At 41.0% G+C, this 19,573-nt stretch overlaps 2 protein-coding genes across 4 annotated transcripts in view; one reads left to right on the top strand and one right to left on the bottom strand.

Moving 5' to 3' along the window:
- The window catches only part of LOC146482919 (elongation factor G, mitochondrial-like), a 66,431-nt gene that overhangs the window by 26,303 nt on the left and 20,555 nt on the right, over positions 1–19,573 (bottom strand). The gene's annotated exons all lie outside the window — the stretch shown is intronic.
- Positions 633–19,196, top strand: LOC146482920 (uncharacterized). Of its 3 annotated transcripts, none has more exons than XM_085106554.1 (2): positions 633–835; positions 17,539–19,196. In XM_085106554.1, the coding sequence occupies exons 1-2, from the start codon at positions 740–742 to the stop codon at positions 19,045–19,047; spliced, it is 1,605 nt and encodes a 534-aa protein (XP_084962680.1). In that variant the 5' UTR covers positions 633–739; the 3' UTR covers positions 19,048–19,196. The 3 variants fall into 3 exon arrangements, with proteins under 3 accessions (XP_084962680.1, XP_084962681.1, XP_084962682.1); XM_085106555.1 differs by lacking the exon at positions 633–835 and adding an exon at positions 11,830–11,954; XM_085106556.1 differs by lacking the exon at positions 633–835 and adding an exon at positions 13,479–13,582.

Below are 19,573 nucleotides of genomic sequence, written 5' to 3'. Positions count from 1 at the left end.
GTTACAGTAAATTGTATGGAGCAGAATCCCGATTTAACAATATTCGTTTCAACGATATTCCCGGTATAACGATGAAAATCTGATGACCCAGGCGTAAAGCTTTTACGGTTACAACGATACAATTAAAATCACATACCGTAAAAGAGTGACAAACACCTAGCAATTACACAAAGTTTTATTTAGATACAGTAATCCTTTGTTTCGAAGCGCCTAACACTGGCGTTTCTGTCAACAGCTTGTCATACATACATATACACAAGTACATACTTTATTTGTTTTCGCAGGTTAACTTATGTGCACCTGCGACAATCATACGCGAATACAAAATCTATACTAAACGAAAATTTAAAATATCTAAGGTTAAAATAATAAAACCGCAGACGGTAAAAAAAAAAAAAGATATCAATGAAATTAAATGAAATAAAGGAAAACAAAGAACGATACATCATAATAAAAGTCAGAAGTCAAGATTCTTTTGAAAATCGATGTTTTCCAATGTCTTTCTTAGTTTCCAAATTGGGAAGAGCTTGGTATGCTTTAGGAAGGGTGTTCCACAAAGTAGAGTCCCGGACAATCATCAAGGAACGGACTTTATAAAAATCATTTCCACCCCGAAAACCCGTTTCCCCGCAACTCTTGTTAGCGCCAAGAATTCCCAGCCAACCCTATGTAACGGATATTTTACATATCAGCTCTGTTGAGCACTCCTGAATAACCCATATATACGTAATCTACATACATGCCGAACGTGGAACGTTCGTTCGTGATAATCGTTAAAGGCGAACGTTTGTATCTAAAATATTTTCCGAGTTTTGTTAAAGATACGTCGGAAACGGTAAGTCAAACTTGTTATAACCCAAACTCAACTTGAACTTAACTCAAGCCTGCCGCAAGAAAAAACTGAGAAAACTGCCTCGCCATGCGATTTGCTCAGCTGTTTCATTAAGTGCGCGGTTGAATTTTCGTGATTTTTTGTCTCTCGAAGCCGTGAGGAAAACATTGGAAACTCAAGCGAATGTAATTTCGATCAAAGGCGCATGTTTTTCGGCCAGATACTTCGATTCCCGGCCAAGCGAACAGCTTGAATGAAGTAATCATATAGAAAAATCTACATTCGATGCTAGAATTGCAATATTCCAGCTGAGAAGCGTCTCTTAAGCGGCATTATGTGAACAATTAAAGGAAAATGAAAGACGGTTTATCGGCTCAACGTAATCTGACGGAATTGAAACAAAATAGAGGCGCTTATTAACAAAAACAAATTAGAAGGAAGGCGCTAAATCGAATCATTACGGGATTGAATCAAAATTTGTGCATAATAATAATAATAATAATAATAATAATAATAATAATAATAATAATAATAATAATAATAATAATAATAACAATAAGTAATGGTAATAGGACTGAGTGGAGTACAATTCAGGGAGTAATCGAGCAAGTAATTTCAAATCGGCTGAGCATGTAGCGCGAGGCCGATTTCAAATTACGAGCCTGATTACCCCTGAATTGTACGACACCAAGTCCTATTACCAATTAATTGTCCCAATAACAAAATGCGAGAATCCCAGTCTTGAAATATTTAGTAATAAAAGTCACTCGACCAGTTAGTTTCCTCCATTTTTCTTTTCCAGTTGAAGCTGGACAGCTTACCTGGTCACAATTTTTTCATTGATTTTGATTGGTTATCATGTGCCATGTAGTGAATTTCATTGGCTAGAGTGGCATTTGCTACTTCATTTTCATTGGTTCTTTAACTGTCCGATTTGACCTGTCCTATTACAGGCTTCTAGTAATCGGACAGGTCAAATCGGACAGTTTTGGAGTTACATAGCAAAATTAAGCTATAACTATGGGCTGCTAAGAACCAATCATATTCAAGCATTTTGTTATTGACACAATAATAATATGTGAAAACAGTTTTCTCATCACCAGTGGGAAAACAGGTTTTGCCTTCACAAAACGGAAACACGGACGGACGGGGAAAATCTTCAAAAACACTTCGGTAAAGGCCTTTCTCCTGGGGAACACTCGCTGGCTGCGGGAAGGACCAAGATCTCTTACGGCAAGCGAATTTCTCTGAGACAGTAAAACCACACAGAACTTGGCTCCAACGTAGGGTTTAATACCAAAACTATCACCTCGCGTACAGTCAAAACATAACCGAGGATTCAACCAAGGATGCAACCAAAGAAAATCTTACAAAGCACCTGTATTTAAGCCTAAGCTAGTAAAGCGTTTGAATTACATCATTTGCCAACGAGTCAGATTACAGAATACAACAATCACTTCTGAAATTCTATTGCTTATTCTGAAACATTAATTACTTTCAAAAGTTACACAGGTGGATAACAGTTTAACAAAAGGCTAGCGCAGGTTACAATAACACTTCAACGCTCAATTACAGTTATGATCTTATAGGAACCGTTTAGGCCTAAATGAATACTACAGGTTGTGTTTACGGTTTACTGAACTTGAAACTAAGGAACTTAATATTTTCTACGTTGGCTTTTATATTTTTATCAGCAAAGCAAATTAAACTAAATGTCTAGAAATCCTCTCATCACATTCCTCCCACCTTAGCTCGAAACCCTCCTGGGTCGAGCAATAAAAAGAAAAAAGAAAAAAGAAAACAAGTAATTGGATAAAAGCGCAGCGATGAAAATTTGAACACGGTTGGTTACGTGAATTGTTTGATTTGTTTTGAAGTGGTTTTATAATTTTTGTTTTTGTTTTTTGTGGTTTTTTAAAATTTTGTATTTGGTTTTGTGCCTGAACCGCGGCATAAACCGAGCTAATATAGCGGCCTCGGGGGTTCATTAAAAAAAAGGCTTGCGCATGCATAACTTACTCTGACAATGTACGAATGTCAAAAAATCTTGTTAGCACACTGGTGCATCCAATCTTTCAAATAATCATTGTTGATTTCCTCTAACATTTCTCACCTAAACCTTATCTTCTTTAAACGTTTCCAGTACTTTGAACACTCTTATAACTTATGACTGGCAACGAATGATTTCGGGATCTCTTCAACACACAATTGTCTTACTGCTCGGGTTCTTTCTTTCTGGAGCTCACCAGTTAGGTTGCCTACACTTGGACTCAGATCACTTAAGGCTAGTGCAAAAGGTAAACATGAAAAATTGGACTGGAATTTCGCAGAGGTAAAGGGATCTTGCCAGTTGTGGGCAAATATTCTGGTTATCAACTCGCTATCGTGCTCAAGGGAATGCGTAGAAACGTTTTCCGATGCGTTGCATACTATTCGGTTACCACTGTAACACTCGCAGCTCTTGGTCTCCTTTACTGGCCGCATTCTTTCTAGGCTCTTGGCTTGCGAAGTTGCGCATAGATATAGTACAACCAGGAACAACAGCCATAACGACGAGGTGAGAGACCCATGTACACTTCTACACTCTGTCGTGTTTTTTGGCAAATTAGTTAGTCGCTGAGCTTTCTTGTGATCGTCAAAGTCGGTCTTTACAGCAGACATCAATTTGGCGGGTTTAGCCTTCTTGAAAGGTCGAGAGACGTAGGTGGCCATTACACGTTCACTCTTTGGGACTGACGTTTTCTTGAGCTTCGAGGACTTATCTACTAGAGAAACGCACTTGTTTTTCAAATCTATCACAGCATCCTTCTCGACTAAGAAATCTGATCCAAGTATTGCCTCAAAAGGAAGGTTTTGCATAACGTGGAACTGACTATGGTACACAACACCACTTATTTCCACTGGTATGTCAATCTGTCCTAACACAGGTACTCTGTCGCCACTGATTGCGTTAACAGACGGAACTAACCCATCGGTCATTTTTGCTGCGTACTCACGACCATAGATCTTCTTCACAAGGTTTTCATTTATAGAAGAAATACATGCTCCAGTGTCTATGAGTAAGTCGACTGGATGACCTTGTAACCTTCCACTTAGGAACACATTACTACTCACAAATTCTGCTACTCTCTGGTTGTTGGACATTGTTGCTAGTGTTGGACGTTTGTATCTGAGGTATTTGTTCTGATAGGGGCTCTTCTTTGCTGATGATCGTCACTTGACGGTTGATTTTCTTTAGATCTCCTTCAGTGGGCGAAGAAACGGTGACTTTAATGTCTTCTTTGTAAACGTGCTTGTAGGGCTCAGGTAACTGATTACCGGAAGGTTGATCGCGATGGTGGAACGTTCTCGCGTGGTATGTCTGGTTCCTTGGTCGATTGGTGTGTCTCGGAAAATGCTTCTTTCCAGAAAAGGTATTAAACGCACCCACATAAGTTACCCTTTTCCGTGGTACCGGGCCTACTGGGGTCTCACTACCTCCAGCTAAACGGGAACCATTGAAACACTGATTCTCTCTCGGATTAGCTGCAATGCTGTCAGATGGTGCCTGAGCAGCTGGCTGGGATGAGATTGGATATTCTTGTGGGAGCTGTTGTTGTGGTAAATCACGCTGGTGGTAGCTACTGTAATAAACATTCTCAGGATAGTTATACTGATAATGACCAGGACTGTTGCATTTGAAGCAAATTGGTCTTCTATCTCGGATTCTCGGGCGTGGTTGTTGGTCGTATTGTCGACCTGTAGGCTTTCCGCTGATTCGAACTTCAACTGTAAGATCTTGAGGTTTGCTCATCCTGATGGAGCTGGCACCTATGTTCTTATTGAAAGTTCTCGTAGACTGTGCGGTGTCAGGACTGAGGGAATTTGATCGGTTTCCCTGTACTGTCTTGGGAACTGTTTGGGGGGTCTGTGCTGGCTTAGTACTGCTGTCTGCATGATGGACTTCATTGACGGACGTGCCTCTGTCATCCGTAACTGTAACTGGGTTGTCAATTGAGTCGTTTGTCTCAATCTCATGATTCACGGTGGCTGGGCTTTCTGTGATAACACCTCCACAGGTGAATCCAGTTCTGTCTTTTCCTCCCTTCACCTGTTTAGCAGTGTGCGTGTGTGTCGAATTGTCGCCTTTGGCTGTCAAATACTGTATGGTCCTATCTGTCTGCAATGATGGAGGTACCCTGGAAACTACTTCTGCGAAGCTAGGTTTCTCTGGTCGGGGACTGGGTTGCTCAATCACGATTTCCTGCAGTTCCCAAGGGTCTGATAAATTAGGCGAGCAGACATCTTCGATCCCTGGATAGGGAGGCGGCTTGACATCTTGTGGAGGCAGTTTCACAACCATTACTGGTGGTGGGGTCTGAGGATCACTATCATGGTGCCTTAAATCTCCAGTGTTGGTAGTCTGGGTGTGCCTGTCTGTAGGCCACAATGGATATGGAACTGGAGCTGGTAGATCAAACACGGCCACGCACTCGCTTTCGTCGTGGGACGAGTATTCCTCGTCTGACAGCGGCGGTAAAACCAAATAGGGGTGGATCTAGCTGGTCAGTCGTATCCTCTTGGAAAGGAGAGTGGCTGTGGCTGTTCTTGAGCGTCTGATCTGATTTATGCAACCCTGGGGTTGATGTAAAATCTGTGGTTGGTGGCTCGGTAGGTAGCAGGGTTAACCAAGGTTGGGTAAACTGGTCACAAGGCAGTAGAAACTGGTCAGCGGTCAAGGTGTCTTTCGGACCTTCTGTCAGCGCTGAGACGGCTGATTGCGAAATAGTTTCTCCTTCACCAGGACCAAGGTCAAAGTCATCCAAGCAGTCGTACCCTTCCTGTCTGGTTTCGTACGATGTCTCTTTGGGACCCTCTCTCAGCGCGGAGTCGGCTGAGTGTGGCATAGTTTCTCCTTCACTAGGCCCTAAGTCAAAGGCATCCAAGCAGTCGTACTCTTCCTGTCTGGTTTCGTAATCGTAGTAATAATCCCAATCACCGGGGTATTCAGGTCCGTCGAGTTCACTCGCGTCTTCAAATTGGCTGTGGGGCACTGTGACATCATGAACTGTCCCAATGAAGGATCACTTTCATTGTCAAAAGCAGCGACATGGTTCGGTTGTCGTGGTGGGGTTAAGGCTCGCGGGCGTGCCTGAAATCCCGTCGATTGCATTCTTGTATCAGGAGTGGGCAACGCGTACCTGGGTGCCGGCTGTCGATCACGGTTTCTTCGTTGTGGGCAACTGTTCTGATAGTGACCACTCATGCCACAAGAAAAACAAACAGGTCGTCCATCTCTTGATCGTTCCCGATCGTTTCGTATCCCTTGTCGCCACTGAGCCATACCATTAAGGCGTGCATCCACACGTCGGTCTAGGCTTCTCATTTCATTAGTCAGTTCCCGGATAAGTTTCATAATCTGTTCTTCTTTTCCAGGCTCAGAATAAGCTGCAACCTTGTCCTGATTGGTCGGTGGAGACAATAGGCTATCAAGTTTCTTTGTTAGGGTGTCCATTTGCGCTTGCATAGCTTGTTGTTGATTATTTACTGAGCTGTTGGTACCTGCTACCATGGTGTTAAGTGTTTGTGTTAACTGGTTTAACTGGGCCGTCATAGTTGCATTGGAATTGTTCATGGTAGTTTTCACTGCTGCTGTGAGGCGAGCCATCTCTTCAGCCTCTTGAAAATTCTTTGGCTGTTTAAGAAGAACAGTTTCCCTTAAGTCGGCCCTTAATCCCTGCACAAAATATCTCATCTTGTCGGCGTCCGAGATCTTTATTCTGCGAAACTTGTTAGTTAAATCATTTAGATACGTGTCAAGCGACTCAACAGGTCCCTGTTGACGGGTGGTAATTGCTTGCCAAACAATCCAGCTTTGGTTCTCGTTCGCAAATCTTTCTCTCAAAGCGTCACGTAAGTGTACAAAAGTGTCCTTCTTGTCTTCGGCCAGGGAGTAATAAAAGTCTTCCGCAGGTCCCGCAAGATTCAATACAAGTTCAGCCAGTGCGGTGGGACTGTGTTTATTCGTCGTAACTTTAAGTAATTCTCTACTTTATCCAGCCAACGGTTAATGTCTTCAGAGTCAAAACCATGGAATGAAGCAGGCCTTTGGGAACCAGTCGAATCAGGAATTGGGGCTTGTTCCATGACATTGATAGTCCTCTGGCGAAATTCCCGATTTTTCTGTTGCTGAGTTCTCAATTCTTGTTGCAGGTGGGCCATTTGCTCTTGCATTTGCTGTAACAGTTCTGCTTGCATGATACCTGTTGGTAGCGTTTCACGCATAATCGATTCCTCCTTGGTCGGTGTAAATAGGTTTGATTCTCCTCCGCTATTATCACTTGAACTGTCGTCAGAGTCACTAGTATCACTCGAATGTTGTTTCCCTAACGAACTCAAGTGTCCGTCACAGCGTCGATCTTCTTCTTCGCTGTCCTCGTAGTTTAACCTTTGGGGAAAGTGTTCGTAAAGATCAGAAGGTGAATTTATCACTGATATGTGTTGGCCACCAGCTCCAAAGGCGTTGTCCGTAAACTGGTCACCAGAAACAGGTGTTGTGGTTGTTGGTACCTGTTGGCCACCTGCTGAGTGATTGTTTTCCTTAATGTTCTCCTCTACTTTCTCTTTTTGTTTTCCTTTTTCTGAATTTTCTCCGTTACAAAAGTCGTCAGGATCGCTTATATCCTGTACCTCTAATCCAACGCGAACTTTTTCTCGCGAACAATGGGCTCTCTGGAACTCTGTAGCCACGTCACTTGAACTGGTTTCCTCTTCGTGGCTGGGCTCGACGCTGATATCGACGGGTTCCAGATTCGTTTTATTAACTCGATCAGCGTTTTCTTGGCGGGCTGGGGATTTACCGGAACAATTCTCTACTCCGGCTCTTGGTTTGCGTCGTAACTCTAGGGCTATTTTACTCTCATCGAAGGGCAAATCGCATTCAACAGCAACGTCAACCTTCTTTTTAGGTGTACTGGTTCCGTACAATAGTTTTTGGCTTCTCAAATTATACGGCTTCAATTTCCTTCTGAATAACTTCGACATGAAACTGTCAAATCTCTCTCTCTTTCTTTACTTACTTGGGCGTCCTTTGTTTACTCGCTCCAAGGGGTTACATCCTGTTCTGTGTTGTTCCAGTCGTCTCCGATAATTCTGCCGTAAGTGCCACTCTCCTCCACCAGTGTGAAAACAGTTTTCTTTTCACCAGTGGGAAAACAGGTTTTGCCCTCACAAAACGGAAACACGGACGGACGGGGAAACTCTTCAAAAACACTTCGGTAAAGGCCTTTCTCCTGGGGAACACTCGCTGGCTGCGGAAGGACCGAGATCTCTTACGGCAAGCGAATTTCTCTGAGACAGTAAAACCACACAGAACTTGGCTCCAACGTAGGGTTTAATACCAAAACTATCACCTCGCGTACAGTCAAAACATAACCGAGGATTCAACCAAGGATGCAACCAAAGAAAAAAAGTTCATTTTTTTCTAATGTGAATTGCGTAACACAATAATTACAATATTGAACACTGCTTACACTATTAAGAATAAATACAATACTTACAATACTGACAATACTAACCAAAGAAAATCTTACAAAGCACCTGTATTTAAGCCTAAGCTAGTAAAGCGTTTGAATTACATCATTTGCCAACGAGTCAGATTACAGAATACAACAATCACTTCTGAAATTCTATTGGATGAAATCTAAGCTTATTCTGAAACATTAATTACTTTCAAAAGTTACACAGGTGGATAACAGTTTAACAAAAGGCTAGCGCAGGTTACAATAACACTTCAACGCTCAATTACAGTTATGATCTTATAGGAACCGTTTAGGCCTAAATGAATACTACAGGTTGTGTTTCCGGTTTACTGAACTTGAAACTAAGGAACTTAATATTTTCTACGTTGGCTTTTATATTTTTATCAGCAAAGCAAATTAAACTAAATGTCTAGAAATCCTCTCATCACAAATAATAATAATAATAATAATAATAATAATAATAATAATAATAATAATAATAATAATAATAATAATAATAATAATAATAATAATAATAATAATAATAACAATAATATTAATAATGTACTTCATATAAGAGGAAGTGTCAGATAGTTTTAGCGTTACTTTGAAAAGCCTAACCCCGCGAGCTGAGTTCCCTTCGATCTTGCTTGAAAAATCGGGAAGAGGGAGGGATTTTTCTGCAAAGATCGAAGGTACTTGGCCCTCAGTCATTTGCCTCACTGCGTATCCCTTCTCAATACCTCCAAGTAAGTTAGAGCTATGACAGTCAAACTTAGTTAGGTAGCATGTTCTGAAAAAGTCATCAAGTTTGGTGGCGTTTGCACGAATATTAAAAACCTATAAGCGTTCAAAGTATTTTTCGCTCTAGGATGAGTCAAATTTAATTGAACTTCGCTTCGATCGGCGGGCGCGCTTTCCAAACATGTTTTTTGCTATGATTCGTTTTTAAGAGGCAGTGTCACCGATTTTTGGTGTGCTTTTCAATAGCGAAAAGACATCTTTGTATCGATGGAAATGTTAAAATAATGGTTCAATATTGTTAACAGTTATCCTACGAGTATACATAAACTAGTATTTGTTATCTTTTGCTTCGGATGGCTAGGATGCAAATGGATTGCAAACTTGAAAAAATTGGTTCTTCCTGTGTATTTGGACTAAGTGCTAAAACCTGATTTATAAATTGTGCTTCATTAGACAAGTCACTTAACATTGGGAGGCGCTTCCATTGAATTGCTTTGACACACTGACACCCTTTTAAAGGCTTGAAATAAACGGCACCCTACAGAGCCTAAATATTCGAACATTTTGCTCATTCACTGATGTTAGGGGAGTGTCTCACAAGGATTGCGTTAAATTATTGTTACTAAATTTGATAACTCGACTAAAATTGAGATAATTGAAGGAATATATTTGCTTCAGTGGAAACGAATACTAGTCCAGTTTTATTAAGAATTACAATGAATGTTGCGCCACTAGCACTAACGACACAAAATAATGATGGATCCGCAAAGAATGAGCCCTGCAGCGTATGTCAGGGTTGTCCAATATAGACAAACTGCAGATATGCTCTGTAAAAGCAGCTTTACGATCCGTACGGTTCGTAGATCGCCCACTCTTACACTTTGTACAGAACGTACGGCTCGTCAAAGCATCAGAGGCCCCGACCGTTTAAGAGAGATGCAAACGGTCTGACTACCACTTTACCTGTCTGTATAGGCCGCACAGACTACAGTTGTTTTAACAGACCTTGTTATATAGCTGGCTCCGCGATTGTTTTTATAACGCCGAGTTAGTTGGCTGTTAATCATCTCATATCCAACGAGCGCGAGTGGAATAATAATTATTGTTAATTATTAAAAACTAGATCATTGTATAATGCGATTCCAGGGTTTTGATTGGCTGAGCGGCCATGGTATATGAGCCATTATACCATGCCCGAGAAGTAGCGACCATAAATTGTTTTCTGGTTGCTCTTGAAAAGGAAATCAGCAAGGCCTACCAATATTACTTGATTGTTTTTAATAAAACAACTATTCCACTCGCGCTTGTTGGATATGAGATGATTATAGCCATCTCGGCGCTACGCGCCTCGTTGGCTATCTGTCATCTCATATCCAACACGCACTCGTGGAATAATTGTTAAATATATTGGGGTCGTTCTTGTATTGCGTGTTTGTAGCGACTTCCATTTTTTCGCGCGCATGCTCAATGATCCCGTGTTATTTAAATTGCAACTGTTCGCGTATGCATGTCACGTCTTGGACAATGAGCATTCATTACATGGCTCAAGTATAAAACCACAGAAGACACAGATGGGTTAGATAACGATGAAATCATGGAAAACGGAACATCTTAAATTAACTTGGAACTAGGACTACAGCGGCTTAAAGAAAGTGCTAAAACAAGTTTCGAAGTCTCGCAGAATTTAGAGTTTCGCAAGTACAGAAAGATTCACGAGACGGCAAACTCGCCATTTCTGCCAATCGCAAAGTGACGTCAATCAGAAAAAAAAAACATTTTTACAACACGTTCGGCCTCCAAGTGAAAGTGAATGGACCAACATATTCTGACTGAAAACATATGCAAATATAAGCCAAAAAACAGAGCGAGTAAATTACAAAACTAGGCGAAACTTGAGAAGTAAAAAAAATAAATTTGAAATAAGTGAACGTTTCAGTCTGTTTGTGGGCGTTTTACCGCAATACCACAAGAAATGCCTACATTGTCCATGGTCTGAACTTTGGACAACCATCTTGACGTCACGCTTGGTCTCTAACCTACATTTTGATTTACATGATAAGGACAGACTTATTTCCATCCGCTTACCATCGCAAAACAGAACAAAATGCTTGCAGCGTTCAGCAAGGAGATCGCAAAAAGGAGAGATTTAAAATTAACAGACGAAAAAAGAACAGCTTCTATGCTTTTGTGCTTTGAAACGCTTGACCAGGTTACGCTTCGGTCCACTGATCCTTAATTCCACATCTACCAGCTTCATTTTAGCCAAAAAAAAGAGAAGAGTGAAATAAAGTAAAGAGCCTGGTCATTAATGAAGCTCAGTATGCAATAGAATAAACCGACAAGCTTCCTGAACCAGTTCAAGTTCCTTTTCTCATGACAAATTTGAGGTCTTGCTTTTATCGTGACTCATGTAGATTAAGTCACAGTTGATGGCACGACCGCACCGTAAATCAAGGGTAATATAGGTTCGACGCCATGCGTTGTTACGTTAAGTTAAGTTTATTTTTTCGGTTTTCTAGCATGTTTTGTAATTTATTGTAATTTTTTTCCCATAATTTTCTCGTGCTCCTCTTGTCCCGCCTCGACTAGCTTTGTCGCTATTTGCGGGAGAAGCAGCTTATATCATCAGAATTTGTAAATAAATTGTTGTTGTCATTGTTGTTGTGTTTCCGTTAACCGAAGCCGCACAACAAAAGAATATTAATCAACGACATGCGAACATCAAAGACATGCGAACGTCAACGTACCTTTGACGATCGTCACGATATCATGTCTGATTGATTCGTCGGTAGACTTTCGGTTACTCTTGGCTCTTGAAACCTGTCACTTTTCGTAGCGTTGGGAGTTATTTCTCGCATGGAGGATATGCTTACATATTGGTGAGTACAGCATTTTGTAAGATGATTTTATACAATTTACCTTTTTCAAGAAGGCATGGCTTCTAATTGGGTGCGTTTTTACAAAGTATTTGTTAGCTATTGTCAATCCCTACGAAGAAGAGTTTGTGCTCGAAATATCAGGGCGTAAGGCCTTTATTTTACATTAGCATAGCCTCTCGTTGCTTAATATCGTTTGGCAGGCATTCATCTTTACCGTGGGAACTCTTGGTGAATAATGTCTTACATCGTCTCCAATCAGGCCAACCACCTCATTTGACGATCTTAAATAGCAGCGAAGTCACGAATTCACTGTCGGCGATAAACAATAAAAATGTACATTTGGAGGTACTTGTGCCTTCTTAGACAATTGACGATAAGTTAACAAACAACAACCCTCTATTGATAATTCAGCCTTTTCGAGGGTTCATTCAGCCCTTTGGAGAGATTATTGAGCGCTTTCCAGGGATTGATTATTGCGTAATATATATCTATTATTGCGTTCGAACGCAGTGAAGAAACAATTATCAGATCTAAGCAACAGAATCGGTCACACTCTTCAACCTGTGTTCAAGAGTGGCAAAATATGCGAAGACCTCAAGATGTGCGAGCCAAAACCACCTATAATTAGCCAACAATGCGTTGTGTACAACTATAAATGTGATCTGTGTGATGCAGAGTATGTCGGCTACACCAGCCGACATTTACACCAACGTTTTGACGAGCACCGTTATGGGGCAATCGGCAAACACTTAAAGAACGACCACGGTCTGGAAACCATTGGCGACCTTACCAACAGCTTTTCCGTTTTAAAGAAGTGCAACGGAAAACTGGACTGTCTTATTTATGAAATGCTATTCATAAAGAGGAAAAGGCCATGCTTGAACACACAATCAAACTCCATACGCGCAAAACTATTTATTTAATTTGTCTCCTTTACACGTATATTTTACGTTATATCGCGTTGCACGGTATATATTAAGTTGTCAATTTCATTTCTGTTCACTCGAAAATGATGACATGGAGTCATCGAAACGTAGCGTGAAACTTCTTTCGCTATATTTTATCATTAGATTCTTATCAATAAAGAACCCAAACCAAAAATGCACATTTACCCGAGCAAAAACATAGCTACTCATGCCCTTCTTGAAAGTCAACTTCGACACCGTAGTTTCTCGTGCTCATCAAGCACCTTTTTTTTCATTATGTAAATTAGCACGCCTGAAGCTTAACTGGCCTATTTTTGATGTTATAGTTGACATCACGTCTAATAGAGAGCGCTTCCTTAAAATTTCGGTAACATAACTGCAAGCGTTTCACAAGATATCCCGTCAGTTGTTGGGGGTAGTTTATGTTATTGATTATTATTGATTATTCGATACTCGAGTTGCAATCTCAAGAAGCGTCATCTACTCGCTAGAGATAGTAGCTTAAATTTAGATCTTATCTCTTGCGTCCATGTCTTGCGGTTTGCCCCCAGAATTATGCGTATCGCCTGATTTTAGTGCGCGCTTTTTGTTTCTCACAGTCACCCCATACTATACAGCCAGAATCCATTACGGGCAAGATATTCTGCTTGTCCAATCGTCGCCTACAGGACATTGCCATATTAATTTTTAAAGCTGCAAACGGTATGTTACCGGGATATATAAGTGACTTGTTCCTGGTACGTAATAATGTAAAGAGCTTGAGAGGTATCAACAAGCTCGTAGTCCCACGTAAGAAAACAACAAACTTTGACTTCAAATCTACAACTTTTATTGGTGCCAAAGTGTGGAATTCTTTATCGGATGAATTACGTTCAATGACAATCCTTTAGAAATTTATGAATGCTGTAAGAGAGCTAAATTTGTGATGTGCAGTTTTCTATGATTCATTGTAATAATCTTAAGACTTAGGACTGTTTATTGTTTAGTTATTGATATAGTTAGAATGTTAGTCATTAATTGATCATGTATGTTTTTTTATATATATAAATATAAATATTTTTATATTTTTCTCGGCATATAAGCATGACTGTATTGCTAGAGACCTAATCAGCCTCATCGACCCGAGTTTAAATAAAGTTACTAACTTACTTACCTATATCCTAAGCAAGACACTGCGGCCGAGGAAAGATAAGAGATCCTGATTATCAATTTCAGCTTAGGATACACTCTACGTGATATCTCAGAAATAAGTTTATTCCAGAAAAGACGGTTGTCAATATGCACTCCAAAATATTTAGAGCTATTTGACTGTTTCAGGAGATTTCCGTCTAAAACGATCTGTATGCTGTGGTATGTCTCGATCCGACCGCCTTCTTGTGGTTACCAACTACCTTATCATAGGAAATTAGCATACCTCAGTGACCGACTATCGCGTAACGCGCAATCTGATTGGCTACACAGGTGCCGTCTATCGATCATTAGTATAAATCTACTAGTGTTCTATCACGAATGCCGTTCTCTGATTGGCTACGCTACTCGCTATCTATTCTGTGATAGATAGTGAGTAGCGGTTTTCAACAAAATGGCGGCCGCTTCGTCGCGTTTTCGAGGTGTCTTCGATGAGGAAATAGATAATTTACTTGTTTAGTTTTGAACGACTAGTAGATTTTATACTAAAACAATTAGATTATTCGCTCTCGATTTCTATGCGTGATAGTTGACTCGGGCTTCGCCCTCATCAACTATCACGCTATAGAAATCTCGAGCTCATAATCTAATTGTTAAATAGACGGCAGTTTGTCAGAGCGCGCGCCATTTAGCATGCATCATTACACAAATATATCAAATTAGTATAAATCTACTAGTGTTCTATCACGAATGCCGTTCTCTGATTGGCTACGCTACTCGCTATCTATTCTGTGATAGATAGTGAGTAGCGATTTTCAACAAAATGGCGCCCGCTTCTTTGCGTTTTCGAAGTGTCTGCGATGAGGAAATAGATAATTTACTTTTTTAGTTTTGAACGACTAGTAGATTTATACTAAAACAATTAGATTATTCGCTCTCGATTTCTATGCGTGATAACTGATTCGGGCTTCGCCCTCATCAACTATCACGCGATAGAAATCTTGAGCTCATAATCTAATTGTTAAATATATGAAATAAAAAGATTTTTTGCTTCATAGATCGATCACTGAGGTATGTTAAACAATTAGATGGCTCGCTCTCGGTTTATATCGGCTGATAGTTGGCTCGGGGCTTCGCCCCTCGCCAACTATCAGCCGATATAAACCTCGAGCTCGCCGTCTAATTGTTGATTAACGCTAGTGTTAATTAACGGATTTTGAAATTAACGCGACTTAAATTAACGCAAATTGAAGGAAAAATTACTTCCCAATAAAGGAAATTAACGCGAAAGAAGTGCTAAAATTTCAAAGTGAGGGAAATTAACGCGACTTACACAAAAGAAAACGAATTTGTTGAGACAACAGGAAAAAAAATTATTTTAACATAAAAATCCGAAATGCAAACAATGTTCGTGGAATTGTCCCTTAACAAAGGGGTTAAGCGAAGGAATCTAGCCACTTTGAGCGTACTTCACATGCAGTGTCTATGATACCAGCAGATTCCACCCTGATAAAACAATGCTTTTTCGTTTTGGAGTGAATCGAGAATTTGGGGCGAAAATTATGGAAATAGAGGTCGCAGAAGTTAACGCGCCACTTAAACTAATGACGCGGAAATTAACGTTAACAAAAATTAACGCGACTTAAATTAACGCGAATTTTTAAAATTCGCGCTAATTTCATGAAGCGCTAATTTCCTATAATAAGGTAAGCTGTTTTGCCCGCACCATTTGCTAATATTGATAAGATCTTGGTGGACACAACGTTCAACTAGAGTGATGTCCTTTAAGCTTGCGCGAATCTGAGTACGTCAACATACAGTACCACATCAGTGTTCTAACATGCTTCAGAGAAACCATAAAGTAGGCCCAAAGACTGACCCTTGTGGGAGACCGTAGGTAACCTGACTGTCCTTTGAGTTGACTTTTCATCGCCACAGGAGACGAATTGGCGCGTATCTTCCAAATAGGCTGATTTAGCAACAGATCGGGAACGTCAGTTGACAACGGCGCGCGCATCAAAAATACCCATATTTAATTAGCATACCTCAGTGACCGACTATGGCGTAACGCGCAATCTGATTGGCCACACGGGTGCCGTCTATTTAACAATTAGACGGCGAGCTCGAGGTTTCTATCGGCTGATAGTTGGCGAGGGGCGAAGCCCCGAGCCAACTTTGAAAGGCGATAGAAACCGAGAGCGAGCCGTCTAATTGTTTTAGCATACCCCAGTGATCGATCTATGAAGCAAAAAAATCTTTTTATTTCATAAATTTTGATATGTTTGTGCAATGATGCATGCTAAATCGCGCGCGCTCTGACAAACTGCCATCTATCGATCGATAGACGGCACCCGTGTAGCCAATCAGATTGCGCGTTACGCGATAGTCGGTCACTGAGGTATGCTAACGATCGATAGACGGCAGTTTGTCAGAGCGCGCGCGATTTAGCATGTATCATTGCACAAACATATCAAAATTTATGAAATAAAAAGATTTCTTTGCTTCATAGATCGATCACTGAGGTATGCTAAAACAATTAGACGGCTCGCTCTCGGTTTCTATTGCCTTTGATAGTTGGCTGCCGATAGAAACCTCGAGCTCGTCGTCTAATTGTTAAATAGTCGAATAGACTAGCGTCCAGACTATTCCGCGAGCTCTCGCGTCCTCAAATGACTTCCCGTTCTGTTGCTAAATCAGCCTATTTGGAAGATAACTCTCGAACCAATCGAGTTCGATACCATTAATACCATGGTGCTCCAGATTGTTTAAGAGGATTGTTCGCAAGCGGTTGCGGAAAGCTCTTCTAAAAAACAAGCAGGGTAATCGGCCAAATAAACAACCCCAAAACGGTAACGCGGTTCACGAACAAAATTCACGAAAATCCGAAAAATGCGTCTCACCAAAACTTCTCGCACACGCGACAAAAGTACGCGTGACTTTGCACACGAAACTTCAAATAGTCACGAAAATTCAAATGCCTCTGTACGTGCGCACCAGTTCGTTTACAGTCTTCTTAACAAGGATGGCATGATCTATAGCGTCAAATGCCTTCCTCGGATGGATTAAAATTTTCCGAAATCATAAGATATCGGATTTAGCAATTAGTTCCCAAATCATAAGATATCGAATTTTTCGAATTAGTTTCTTTCCCTCCACGCGTGTGCCTCACCAATCTCACAGCCAAAGCTTTAACCCTTTCATCCTAACAGTGTTCAGCATCAAATTTCTCCTCGTAATATCAATGCTTATTCAACCTCTGAGGTCATGAGAATTAAGGATATGATCACCAAAGGTGAATTTTCCTGATATTTCAAAACCTTCTCCTCAGTACTTTTATAAGAAAAATACGGGGACAAGATAGGAGAATTTGTTCTTTGATATTAATTAGGGGCTAAAGGGTTATTAAACGTGTCCCTCTATTTCATTAAGTGGAAACATGCTTTATGCAACAATCGTTTTCTAAATCTTTAAATGCAGTGCGTGCATACTAATAGGCCTTTTTTGTTGTTGTTGTTGTGTTTTTCGTTTAGGTCGGACACTTATACCAGAGTCAAAGAATAATGGTTCGTCTTCGCGCACCTTTCATTTCATCAAGACTCATCAAGCGCTCCAAATTGCTTTTGGTACTTGTCATCGTATTGGCAATGTTTTTTGCCAATCAGTACTTATTCAAAACTTCGTGGAGTTTGACTGAAACGCCTAAAATAAATTTCCAAGCATCGGGGAACATCAATGAACAGACAACCACGTCTGCTTCAACTGTTGTTGTAAACCTGAAGACAACGCCTTCGGATATTTTGACTGCAAAACTTCAGAAGTTCAGTTCCTCGACAACTCCAAAGAGAGCAGTCAATAGAAGCCTCGCTTTGGAATTGCCTGCGAAAGGATCATGCACAAACAAAATAAGTGAAGTGCATGACGGGATAGTGCTCTTCAAAAACATCACTATTCGACCAAAGCTTGCCAGAGCGAAAGTTCTTGAAACCCAGTTAGCATATCCCAAAGAGGAGGACGAATTTTTCAGGTTGGAGAAAGGCTTCTTTACCTTGTACTGTGGTGAGGATACTGACGAGGCTAAGGACAAGCTACACCGAGCAAAAACACGAGATGCGTTAGACTCTTGGGTTCTAGCTTTTGAGGCTACAAATCCTTCGCTTTCCCGGCTCCAGGGAGTGAATCAGACATTTCATGCCGGTCAGTACCTGGCAATTCAAAGGATCGAATACGCCAATGTGTACTGGACAGTCATTGATCTGCTAGACATCTATATCACGGCGAAAATTTTGGGAGTGGACCCAGAGAAGCTTAATATAATTCTCATGGATGCACACCCACCCACACCACTGGATCCCTTTTGGAGCGTGACGTTTCACAGGCTAATAAAACTCGGTGTCGATCGCATGTTAACAGAGTCAAGTGGCGTTGTGCTAGAAAATCTTGTATGGCGCTACCCGCGTATAAACAGTCCTCTGCTTAACAGAACGCTTCAGTCCTTCGAGCACATTCAACCTTTCAGGCATTTTGTACTACAGCGGTTTGGCATTCCATCAACCATGAATTCTGACCGAAACTGCAGCCGGCACAAAATCCACGTTCTAGTTAACTTCAGGAGAGACTACCACAGTCACCCCAGGAATCTGGACGGCACAGTCGACCGGAAAATTGCCAACGAGAAAGAAGTATTAAAAGAAATGAATGAAAGCTTTCCGAACATTACTGTCACCGCTACCCAACTAGACAGGCTGCCTTTGAAAAACCAGCTGGAACTAGTTGCGTCGGCTGACATTTTCTTTGGAATGCACGGATGTGCGCATGCGTTTCCCATCTTTATGACGCCCGGCGGAGCTGTAGTTGAAATTTTCAATATTGTCGACAATAATTGGCACATGGGGAAAATAGCCACTCTCTCGGGGCATTCTCACATAAGCTGGGCAGTTAAAGATGCAAAGGCATACGATAAAGAAACAAAGTCAACTACGATTCCCGCAGGAGTCCCCACAATACTATTGCGAAAGGCAATCGACAAGATCTGTACATGATCTGCGAAAATGGAAGATCATGAATCGTCACGCTGCCTTACTTGGAACCCAGACATATCCAAATTGCGGGGTTTGGGTGAAAGGTTATAACAGAGGCGTTAAGGTTGTGAGTTTCCTCTTAAACCGCAAACCGCAAACGTCGTTCGGAGTTCGGCGTACGACTGAGGATGACTTTCTCCCATGTATTATTGGATACTCGTAGGAAACAAGATGGCGGATGCGCGGAGGATAGTATCGAGGAAGCTGTTCTGGTATCGAGAAAGCTGTTCCGACTTTAAATTTGTCCTTATTCGACACAACCACTATAAGGAACTCTTTTCATTCATCGAGAAAACTCTTTAAGGTAAATTTGACTTATAAACGTGGTTTATAGTTTTAAAACAAGTGAAAAACTCTGCCGTAATTCACTTACCTCTAGACAGTGTCCTTAACACTGAAAACATTAACTGAACCTCAAACCTCAAACGGGACGGCAGGATCGCAGTCACGTGACTTTTAGACGTAAATGACGTAAATCGTAAGGTTC

This window comes from Pavona decussata, unplaced genomic scaffold (assembly GCF_977016875.1).
Source record: "Pavona decussata unplaced genomic scaffold, jaPavDecu1.1 SCAFFOLD_41, whole genome shotgun sequence".
Classification (NCBI taxonomy): Eukaryota; Metazoa; Cnidaria; class Anthozoa; order Scleractinia; family Agariciidae; genus Pavona; species Pavona decussata.
Note: the sequence above shows the minus strand (reverse complement) of the source record. Positions and strands in the feature narration are given on the sequence as shown.